General features: G+C 33.2%; 1 protein-coding gene across 1 annotated transcript; it reads left to right on the top strand.

The window, feature by feature from the left end:
• Positions 1 to 4,133: 4,133 nt before the first annotated feature.
• LOC120070755 (uncharacterized) lies at positions 4,134 to 7,695 on the top strand. The gene is made up of 3 exons (XM_039022631.2): positions 4,134 to 6,495; positions 6,610 to 6,754; positions 6,993 to 7,695. The coding sequence occupies exons 1-3, from the start codon at positions 4,774 to 4,776 to the stop codon at positions 7,619 to 7,621; spliced, it is 2,496 nt and encodes an 831-aa protein (XP_038878559.1). The 5' UTR covers positions 4,134 to 4,773; the 3' UTR covers positions 7,622 to 7,695.
• The last annotated feature ends 4,909 nt before the right edge of the window (positions 7,696 to 12,604 follow it).

The raw sequence follows: 12,604 nt of genomic DNA, 5'->3' as shown, positions 1-12,604 counted from the left end.
CGTCGTATGTACAGGAGATAAATTATAAAAGAAATATTTGAACGTGTCTCCATCAATTATTTAGAAATATGTCAAGATCTTCATTGGCACTTTGCAATTCTTGAGCTTGAATTGCATGTCAAGAACATTCAGTAGATCTGATAGACTTGTATGCAGAGTGGTTTAACCTTGAGTAGTGGACCAATTCTCCTTACTTCCTAGTCTTCAGTTATAAAGTAATTTTTATCTAATTCTTTCCTTTAAGATTGAAATCAAATATATTTGAAAGTTTGAGTAATTGATTATTAGTGGTTCTTATAATCATAGGGTTTATGATTTAAAATATGTAGGTTCTTGAATCTATATAAGATGGTTATTGAGGAACAACGTAGTGGCAGCCTCAATCAGTAATTTTTTTATAAATGTGATAATTGTCTAAACATTATGTTAACCGGTCGTTGAACTTTTTGAACCCCATATCTAATAGCTTTATAAAGTGCCTATAGATCATATAACTTATTAAACATTTATTTAAAAAATTTATAGATTAAATAAAATTTTAAAAATGCACAAACAAGACACGTAAATAATATATAAATATTGAACCACTAGGAGTTGATTTGATGGTAAATAAAAGACATGGATTTAATAAAAGGATTAGAAAGAATATTGTTAGTGTCATACAATTGTCTTCTGAACATCGGCAGATCCATGTAGGGGTCAGAGAGACATGCGTTCTTCAACTTATCATTTTTTGTATTTTTAATATAAATATTAAGTAATTATTTAAAAATATATATAAACAAATTCAATTTATTTGCTAAAATCTGCAAGTAACGCAGCAATAGGGGTGCACACTTTCTACATTCTAGTCGTGAGTAGGTTTTCTACAAAAAATTAAAGGAAGAAAAAAATTAGCAACAATTTTTTTTTTATCATAGAAATTTTTTTCAATAAGTCTCAACAACATTCCATTGAAAATATATCATTCATTTTCTTTTACATATTTTTCATATTTGCATTATTTAATATATATTCATTTTAATTAATTTCAGAGTTAAAGCTACAAATTATTTTTTTCATTCATCGTCAAGATATACGCATCATACCATTCACAAGTAAATTTCAAATTTTTTCTTCTCAATTTTTTTGAGTTTTCATACTTTTAAATCTATATAATAAATCATGATATTTTTATGGTTAATACTTCTATAGAAATAACTCTATATCAAAACTATATTATATGTGGGTTTTTAAATATTTTTTACCCTTTTTATATTACATAGTGCCCTATGTAGAATTCATGGATCTGACATTTTTTGTGAGATCAGTCGAGGTGCATGCAAGCTATCCGAACACTCATGGACAACAAAAAAGAAAAAAGTATGGCAGTTGTAAATATAGCAATCAGACCCAAAGTATTAGTAAATATAACACAACGCAATTTACAAAAAATGTCAAATTTTAGATCCAACTCTCAAAGTCTTATAGGTGATAGACCATATCACTAATAAGAGTTTATGAGTAATAGACCATATTGCTAATAGGAGTTTATTAGATCGTCACTATTAGAGACGTCCATGGGACGAGGCGAAGACAGAGATGAATTTCTCGTCTCCATCTCAGCTACCACATTTCATTCTCCATCCCTACAAAAAATCTCCACGAGAATAGGGGTAGGGATTTCTTGCGGAGAATCGCGAGGATCGGGTTACCACGGGAAATTTTCTCCGTTTGTTTTTTCTTAAAAAAAAAAAAAAAAAAAAAATACTAAAATTACTATTATGAAAAGTTTTAAGGGCAAAACGCACTTTTAGTCATTGAGATTTGAGGTTGATATTTATTTGGTCCTTGAAGTTTTAAAACAAACATTTTAGTCCTTGAAGTTTGGAAAATTATTCTAGATGGTCTCTTACTTAACTTGAACCTAATGAAAAGATGATTAGACCATTATGTAATGATGTGAATGGAATGCCGTAATTAGAATAGATTACTTATGGGAAAAGTAAATAAATGTAAGAATGGTTAAAAATGTTAAAATATTCAAAACTCCCAAACAAGCGTCCACAATTGTCGTACTCCAGTCTCATCGGAGTTCGTCTTCCATTGACGCCAGCAAGCTCCGACCATCCGAGTTGAAATGTAAGAAAGCTCTAACTAATTATTAATGGTCGAGAAGATATCAATCGGATTTAAAAACTCTATTTTAACATTTGTTTTTTCCTCTTCGTGTTGTAAAATAAAATAAAATGATCAACTGGAGATCATCATTGTCAGGTTCCACCAATTCAACTCAATCATCCTATTAATTTTTGTTTGTTCCATTTTGTCCATGTTGAGGTGAAACTTTTGTTTCTTCCATTTGACAATTTTCACCATCCAAAGATGTTAATCATCTATCAAGTATCCAATCATAGACTAATTGCTTTTCCTATTCAATTTAATTTTGTTTCTTCAAATTTAGAGTCTCCCATGAAGTATCACACTACTATTTGAAATTAGGCTTTCTTGTTGGCTTCGGACGGATGGCAGGAAGGGAGAAGGAAAATGAAGGCAATGTAGGAGAGAATAGGGCTTTGGATATTTTTTACCATTTTAACATTTATTTGCTTCTTTTAATAAGTAATTAATTGTCAAGTAACAAACCATGTCATCTCACTTACGTCATCACATAGCAGTTTAATCATCTTTCTATTAGGTTAAAATTAAGTAGGGGATCATTTAGAACTATTTTCCAATTGTTAGGGGCTAAAGTGTTTATTTTGAATCTTCAAAACAAAATAGATATTAGCCTCAAACTTCGAAAACCAAAAGTACATTTTGCCTAAGTTTTAATAAAACACTTAAATTTCTCACTCACTCAAATATGACAAAGATATAATTAAAATGTTTTAATTTTCATATATATATATATATAGAAACGAGGGCGGAAATATAATCCCCGTTCTCATCCCTGTATAGTCAATGGAGAAAAAATCTCTCAACTCCCTCTTTCATTCCTTGTCTAATCGGAGATTCTCCATTCCGTTTGATATGGGTCCCTACGAGTTAAATGGACATCTTTAATCACCAATAGATTTTGTTATATTTACAATTTTTTAAAAATATTGTTAAATTGCAAAAACCATCTTTGAACTATGGTGATTATAACAAATACACCCCTAAACTACGAATTGAAAAATTAAACCCTCAAACTTTTAAAAGTATAAAAATTGTACCCCTAAACTTTGAAATATAACGATTAAACTCTCAAATTATGACAAAATGAAAATCAAAACCTCAAACTCTAGAAAATGTGAAAATTGAATCCATTTTGCTCCATCACTTTGGTGTTTCTTCTCTAATTTCTCTCTCTACCTTCCACGTCTCTCTTCTTTGGTCATTTCCTTACCTTCCCTTCGAAAAATAAAATCTTCCCATCAATTAGACATACCAAAGTCAGAGATTAAATTTGTAATTTAATATATATATTTGATGAAAATGAGATTTGGGAAGCTGTTATCCCTTCCCATGAACAATATAAAAGACCTCGACCATGTTTTTTCATTAAAAAGAAATAAAATAAAAGCAATCACACATAAATTAATTATAAAAGACCCAGAATCCTGGCCTGTTTAATGGAAACCCAATGACTGCTGCAAAGGTCAACAAAATCGCCCAGAAAATTTAGTTGGGAAGGCATCACCTAAACTAAACCTCACCATTTATATCTTAATAAAAAAAAAAAAAAGTGGAAAAAGAATTGAGTCAGAAAAGAAAGTTTTTTTCTTTTTACCACATTTACACTCTATATAGAGTACCCTCAAAATTCAAATAGTAATATTACAACTCATCTCTGTCACTGCATTTAAATTTCTGTCTTCTGAGTTCATATCAGGAAAACATGTTTTTATAAGAAATCGCTTGTGTTTTCCTGTTTAAAATACTGTGTTTAAACATTTTAAAATTAAAGCTCCATGAAAATCTTTAGGTTTCGTGAAGAAGAAGGGTTCTTCTGCTTGGATTTGACCTTCCTGCTGCTTGGTTTTGTTTCTTTTTATAAAAAACAGAGTTGCTGTTTTAGCACTCTGTAGAAACACGTATGGAAAAAACCGAGTGTCCCCCATTTATGACAACTATGATCTTCCAACGATTTTGTTGTCCTGTAGAAAAATAAAAATAAACAAAACCCATTTAATCAAAAATTAAAATTTGAGCTCCAAATCTTGGACCTATTTTCTTTTCTTTTTTTTTTTTTCCTTTCTCTCTCTCTCTCTGTTTTGAATCCTCTGTTTTAAGCTGCCACGAAGTCAATGCACCGACTCCTCTGTTTCTATTTCGTTTGTGCTCTGTTACTTCACATGGGGTTTGACAATTCTCTGCAAATATTGTGTCTTTTCTCTTTGTTGCCTGGCTTGGCCCTTTTCTGCCTATTTCTTCTGGGTTTGGTAAGTTCTTTCTATTTTAATCCTTTTTCTCTTCTGGGGTTGGTCTTGATTTACGAGAATCTTGCAAGAAGCTTAAAGGGAAGATCAAAGGAAGGTAGCTGTATGTTTAAATGAGTTGTTATTCATATGAACACTCTGTTAAAATTGCTTGATTAAGTCGTAAAGTTTGAAAATTTCAACCTTCTCCCCACGTTGTTGTTTATTTTGGCTCATCTGATGAACCCATTTTGGTTTGTTTTCATTTGAACACTGCCGTCCGAGCATTACAAAGATTATTTGTTCTTAAATTAAGACCATGGAAATATTTTTAGGGAAAGAGGATTAGTAGAAACTGACCTTGTTGATGTAATTTTTTCCATTGAAGAAAATGCCTCTAGACAGTGTAAAATCAGTGGTTTATAGATCATTTATCGCTTGTGATGATCCAAAAGGGGTGGTTGATTGCAATATGATCAAGATATCCAAAGTGAATTCTCAGAAGCTGGAACAAAAAATTAGAGCCCATAGGACAAGTAGAAATTCAAATAAGGGTTTGGTATCTCAGGTAGAGAAGAAAGAGGAGCTGATCTCGGAAGAGATGAGAGGCAGAAATTATGGCCAATCTTCTCTTCCACTCATGGAGGTTTACCAAGGAGCTGAGAAATTGAACCATATGGTTGGTTCATGGTCTAAGGGGATGAGATCTGAGATGAAAACTGAGGAGATTGCTGAGGATTTGTTGGAAGGAACTTCAAGTTTGAGAGAATCACTGATTATGCTGGCTAAGTTGCAAGGAGCATCAAACGAGTCGATTCGGTTGAAGATGACGTATCCAAAAAGTTTTTCTTGTCATCTTGAAGATGAATGTTATCCAGTTGAGGTTCAAAGATCAAAGCTTTCTAGACATGGTTCTTCCAGAAATGGTGCTGATGAGGTTAAGAAGGTGATCAGAGACAGCCTAGTGAAGCGAGAATCGATGTCTAACGTTACTATTGGTGAACACAAATCCTGTTTTCGTGATATAAATTCTGACTTGGGGTCAGAAATTCCATCAACTAGCTCCAGCCAATCTTCAATGATTGATGATAATGTCAACTGTTTTCACGTTTCAACATCTCAACAGAAGAATTTGAAACGTAATAACCTGATTGCTAAGCTTATGGGGCTTGAAGAAATTCCATCAAAATCATTGCAAACTACTCCAAAGAAAGAGTTTGAATTTAAAAAAGTGTCTGGCTACAAAACATCTCTGTTTGGCATCGATGCAACACAGAGTGCGGCAAAGTCTAAATCTGTCATCAACAAGGAGGATCATAAAAAAGGAACCTTGAGAGAAAAACTTGAAAAAATTCCTGTCAACAGGCTTAGAGAGAGTGATTCTGATATAGAGTTTAAGATTCATTGCCCTTATTCCTACAATAATGATTCCAAACAAAGGTTGAAAGACGTACCACCAACTGTGTTGATAAAACACAAGCCTCTTCCACCTGATGAATTGGAGGAACACCGAGCACATGTTTCCTCAAAAGATGATGCTTTCAACCAAAAAGCTATTCTAAGAAGTACGAAAAAGATTCGGTCGTTCTATGAGTTTGATTTCCATGGAGGAATTTTGAGTTCAGATAAATTGCACAGAAAGCAGAATGCAGAAGGGATTCCACTCAAGCAGATCGCTCAGGAAGAAAGAAAGCCAAAACCAAAACCAAAAGAAGTAAGGAAATTAAGAAAAGATACAGTTGATACTGAGAAATTAAGAAAAGATACTGTTGATACTAAGAAAAAGGCTGCAGAGAAGTTGAAAACATCTAGTTCAATGCCTGATATGCCCCATGAGACAGAACCAATTGATAGGAAAGTTCTTACATCAAAAAAACTGACTAAAGCAACTAGAAAACCAGTGGAAAAAGAATTTGCAAAAGAAAAAGTTGTGTCAAGACCACAGCATCAAGAAAAAGTAACATCCACTAATCCAAGGAAGAACAAAACTCATAAACAACGTAGCTCCCTTCCAGATTCTGTGCCAAGACAATCAGTGAGCGCGATATCTAATGATCGTGACCGTCAAAAAAAGGAGGAACCAGTGCTTCCCCAATCAGAAGTTAATTCATTTGTGAGTTCTTACCTATCCTTTAACTTTTTGTACATCAAACTCTTTTTCTTTTATGCATCAGTATCCTTTTTTCTCCCCTTGTAAAAGGAGAGTAAAGCATTGTTTATCTTACAGACTCATATGGTTGAAGCCAAGAAAGATGATGAGAGTACTGATACAAATGAAAGTGTTGATCTTCCAATAAATCGAAAAACTACTACCCTTATGGCTTTAATTGCAATGGAGAACGAATTTGACGAATGTGATACAAAGATTATAGGTAAATTTTCCATCTCAAATAAGATAAGTTGCAATATCTACTATTATTGACCATTCATCTTAAAGGGAAAGCAAAATGCATTCATTTTCCATTCTCATACTTATATGAATCTCTTTTAACTTCATCCAAAGAGAGATTCTAAGTGAGATTTAATAACTTTGCCTTCCTAAGTAGAACAAGTACTTCTGCATTGTCTAATGTTTGTGATTTATACTTAGTTTTCTCTTAAATCTTGTAGAATGCTGCAATGAGAACCCAAACTCTCTGCCGCCATTGAGCCCCAAACTCGAGATCAATACGAGTGTTGTCAAAGATATTGATCCCAACAGTCGTATGGAAACAGATATCGAAAGCTGCGGTCAAGGAACCAATCTGAAAGCATTACTTTTGAGAAGCTCCTCATTCCTCTGTCATGCAGGGGAAGTTTTTGACCTCAATCTAAATGATAGAACAATGCTGCAGACAGCATCTGGCTGCAATAATCTCGAATCCCTGAATACGAAACCTTTTATAGATTGTGCAATCGAATTAGTCAAGCGCAAAGGCCATTACGACCTACAAGTAGCCAATTCTTTATTACTAGGAGGTAGGCGCAATACAAAGATAGAGATTTCTGTAGAAAAACTCGTTGAGGAAGTGAACAACGACATCGACACTCTAACGAGTTACCAAACAATTTGTGGCAATAATCTTCTTGTAGATACTCTATATGCAGTGTTGAGTAGAGATCTACGGTGCAAAGAGGTGATGAACGGAATGTGGGATTTTGGTTGGAAGAAAGGATTTTCAAGAAGTGAAAGTGAGGAAGTTGTAAATGACATAGAGAAGCTGATTTTGAGTGGACTGATTGAGGAGTCCTTCACATAACATCAGAAAACTGTATCTTCCTTATTTTATGTACAAAATAATTTTGAAAAATGGTCAGAAGTAGCACGTTTTCACGACTTTTTGTAAAATCGTTAGAATAGTTTTTTCTCAATTCATCCCATCTCAAGTTCGCCGGCGAGATTTAGTTAAAAAAACAACTTTTTCATTGTTTTGGCATTTCTTGGTACATCTTGTTAGATTATACATTAATTTGCTAATTTTATAGGTAATCTTTTCAAATCTATACCAAATCTTATATATTTTCAAATTTTTTCTTATCTTTACTAAATATTATATCAAATTAGTTTATAATTTTTCAAATATTTAGCATCATTTACGTTTTCACAATTGTATGAATTTCCAAAATTTTGAATGGGGCTTTTAATTATCAAAACAGATTTTTAAAAATTGATTCAAGAGAAATGCATTGTTATTTTTAAATTTTGGGAAATATCAAATTTTGCAAAAAAAAGAGGGTAAGATTTGAGATGTATATTAAATCTCGATGTTAATTCTATTTAAGATTCCACCGACAAAACTCAAATTTATCAATTTTTGGTGTTAATTATGGTCGAATTTCATCGAGAAAGCCTAAATATATAGAATCTCAGTGTTATTTTGTCCTACCAAGATTCACATAATTACACAAAAATTCTAAATTGATTTATTGATTTATGTTTATCAGTTAGTTTTTCAAATTTCTCTAAATGGTATAATATTTGGTAGTGTGATTTTTTAGTTTTAGAAAGACTTGGAAGATTACATAACATTTAGAAAAAAAATAGCAAATCTCAATGGCCTCTAGTTTTTTAAGATGAAAACTTAAACATGTTATTTTTGACAATTTCCCAACAATTGTTGTTTACTACACCCAAAATCTTTGTTCCAATGCATATTTGAGGAAAAACTTATCTCACAGACATAAAATTTAAGAAAATATTAATGTATAATCTAGACTTTAGAGGTTATATCAATTTAAACTTCAAACTAATAATGATATCAATTTGAACTTAGAATTTTTGCAAATGTATCAATTTACACGTTCAATTACGTTTAATTTAGAAACATGAGACCTCATGTGAAACTTATAATGGTGAGATCCCTTGATTTTTTAATGTAAGATTTTCAATAGATCGTATAAAGTGATATATTTATGAAAATTATATGTTTAAATTGATACTATCATTAATTAGGTGTTTTAATTGATACAATCTCCAAATTTAGGATCAATATTTGTCCTATTTTACATTTGTCCTATTTTTTACTTAACTTAAGAATAATATGGCAATGATAAGTGTTTGTGTGATAACCCAAGTTTTCGGAAAATTTTGTTTAATTCTTCTTGAATTATGTTGTGAATTGAGATAAAATTGGAGTTGGTGTGTTTCAATGATTCAATTTTAAGTAAGTGTGACAAGGAGTTCGGGGTTTGCTTTAAATTAATTGAAGGCTTTGGAAAGATCAGGTTTTATTTGAATTTTATTTAGAATTAATTTAATTGGTGAATTTATTTGGAATTTGATGATTGGGTTAAGACAACTTTTTTTAATTTAGAATAAATTTGGGGATTTGAGATTTCAGAAGGAATTTAGATTCACTTTGGAAGTTAAGAGGGGGAAAGGAATGTGTATATGTATTTAATTAAAATCCAAATAGGATTTGGATTTAAGGGATTCATTTATATATATATATATATATTAGGATTTAGAATCAGTTATTAAAAATAAAAAGGAAAAAGGAAAAAAAAAGTAATAAAATAAAAACAAAAAAAAATAATTAGAAAAGACACTCTCCCTCCCCCGCATACGTTTCCAGTCTTAGCACCCGTGTGGGGTCTTCATCACCAGACGCCGTCGTCGCTCGCCAACCATCCGCCGAGAAGCGCGCCATTGGTCATCGCGTCTTGCCGTTCGCAACTCCATCCAGTCGTCGAAGGCGTTTGTCAAAGCCGTCGTTTGTAGCCACGTCAGACTCACTAATTCCCCACCCTCGCCTTGTTTCTCGTTTCCGTCCAATTAACTTCTACCTATTTATTTCATATAATTATCTAATGTTATGTTATTATTATTATTATATAAATATTACATTTAAATTTCAAATTTGATTATTTATTGGGAAAGATAATAAATACGTTTAAATTGAATATTTAAATTTAGATTATATATGTAAATAATTTGATTTATATTTATTTCTTTCTACTAAAAAATTAATTAGTTTTTTTAAGCCAAGATTTGAGTAATTGATCTTTAAATTCAAATTGTCAAAACTAACCATAATAAACAATTTAGTGATAAAATTAATTATTTAATTAAAATTTACTCACATAAATTCAAATTGTCAAAACTAAGCATAATATTTAGTGATAAAGTTAATTATTTAATTAAAATTTGCTCATATTAATGATTTAAGTTAATTGATTTTTTACCAAAAAAAATAATGGGAAAAAATTTCTCACGGGAACCTGATCCCCACAAATTCCCCCGGAGAATCCCCGCGCTCGATTCCCGTGGGAAATTTCACGAGGATGGAAAATGAACTGGGGAGTGGGGATGGGGATGGGGAATGGCATCCCCGGCCCCGCCCTACCCCGTGGACATCTCTATCGGTAGTGGTCGTTCCTTGTCATTTATGATTTGGATAAAAGTTGGTTTATTTTGGGCAAGATTTGAGGGTTTTCTTTGAGGATCTTTGATACCCATGGGATTTTGGCATTAATTAGTTGTTGCCCATTGAATTTCAATTTTAGGTTGGAGTTTTGAAGGGAGTCGAGCTGCTGACCAGCCATAGTAAGTTCGGTTTTTGGACGATTTTTGCATATTTTGGAGTTAGTTGTTGTTGGTTTTGTATGAGATTTAGTTAGACTTGAAAATCCATTGACTTGTGGTTTGGTTTACTTTTTTTTCATGGGCCTTCGGTGTTAGAATCAAGCTTTGGAGGATTTTTGAAATTTATATCAAGCTATCTGACATTATTAAGTGTTGAATTTGGCGATTGGGTAAGTTCTAAGGCTTCGACATCCTCTGAGTTCTTTATTTAAGTTTTGATTGGATAAATTCTTAGGAACACTTTAAAGTGAACTGACAACATGGTTAAGGGTCCCAAATGATGAAATAAAATCTAAACACGGTCTTTGATAGGAACTTAATCCAATATTCTAGCCAGGCCAAGAGTGGGATTGAATTGCCTATTCTATTGGGTTTAATCGAGGTAAGTGATTTACTACCCATTCGCCCCCGAACCCAAGTTGGTGTTAAGATTGTGTTGCACTAAAAGCATGATTCTATTTTGATGGGTTTAATTGCTATTACTTGCTATGGTTGGACTGTTGAGACTGTTCTGGAAACTCATGAGATATTTTACTATGTTTATTATAATATGCCATGCTTTGTTATGATCTTAGATAATGTATGATGCATGTTGGACTGATGGTGACTATTAACACTTCTATCAGACTGTGATCATCCCCTAAGTATGTTTCGGCATCCTTATGGAATCGCCAACTACGATTGTGTTATTGTGACTCTTCAGAGTCCCTTCTTATAAAAATGTGCCTTCGGGTTCACTTCTCATGCCTATGTCTATGCCTATATCAGGATGTACACCTTTATCTTGTTAGGGATACTAACCCTTACACCTAGTGGACCTAGTAATGGGTCACTTACTGAATATTTTTATACTCACTCTGTTATCTATATTATTTTTAGGTAAAGGAAAGGACAGAATAGCGAATCAACGAATGACAAGAAGAATCCGTGACCAGGCCTTGGGACTTGACAACACTTCCACATATTTGAAATCATTAGCAAGGGAATCTAGCTCGAGCCAGAAAAGGAAAGAAGATTTTAAAGCTTCTGAGCAGTCACAAAAGAGTCAGAATCTAGACAGGCGACCACAACATTTTAACTAGTAGGCTTTTGAGTCCAGAGAGGTCTAGAAAGATAGGCCCATATGCATATTCTATGGAAAACACCACTGGGGCATTTCTTGGTTGGCATAGAGACATGTTTTAGATGCAAGCAAGTGGGACATACAGTTGATCAATGTCTTGGTGTTGAGATTGGAGGTGGTTAGTCTTCGAGTACGCCTCATGGGGAATTGAATGGACAAAAACAACACGGTCGAGTTTATACTACAACTCGGCCAGAGGCCGATAAGTCAGACACGATGGTGACAAGTACACTCTCAATCTTAGGACATTATGCCTTAGTGTTATTTAATTCTTGCTCGTTTCATTCATTTATATCATCAGTGTTTGTTAAGCATGTTGTGCTAGAATTAGAGCCTTTGAACTATGTTTTATCAATTTCTACTCCATCTGGAGAAATTATGTTAGCAACTGAGAAGATAAAAGCATTCCAGATTGAAACAGAGAACCATGTGTTATATATGAGTTTAATAGTGTTGGACATGTGAGATTTTGATGTGATAATAGGCATGGATTGGTTGGCTGCCAACCATGCCAATATTGACTGCTCTCGCAAGGAGGTGGTTTTTAACCCTCCTGCAAAAGCTAGTTTTAAGTTTAGAGGGGTCGGGACTATAGTCATGCCCAAGGTAATTTCTGCTATGAAAGCCAACAAGTTACTTAATCAAGGTACCTGGAGTATTTTGGCTAGTATGGTTGATACTAGAGGCTCTGAGGTCACTTTGTCGTCTGAGCTGGTAGTGAGAGATTATCCAGATGCTTTTCCAGAATATCTCCTAAGATTGCCACCATACAGAGAGATAGACTTCACAATTGATTTAAAACTAAACAATACTTCTATCTCTAAAGCTTCGTATAGAATGGCTCCAGTAAAGCTAAAAGAGCTTAAGACCCAGTTGCAAGAGTTGCTTGACATTCGTACGTCTGAGTGTGTCACCATAAGGTGCGCCAGTGTTGTTCGTGAAAAAAAGGATGGTTTATTATGCCTATGCATAAACTAGGGAGTTGAACAAGGTAACCATCAACAACAAGTATCTTTTCCCCAGGATTGATGATAT

Source organism: Benincasa hispida, chromosome 2 (assembly GCF_027475165.1).
Source record: "Benincasa hispida cultivar pf3 chromosome 2, pf3_genome.v1.1, whole genome shotgun sequence".
Classification (NCBI taxonomy): Eukaryota; Viridiplantae; Streptophyta; class Magnoliopsida; order Cucurbitales; family Cucurbitaceae; genus Benincasa; species Benincasa hispida.
Note: the sequence above shows the minus strand (reverse complement) of the source record. Positions and strands in the feature narration are given on the sequence as shown.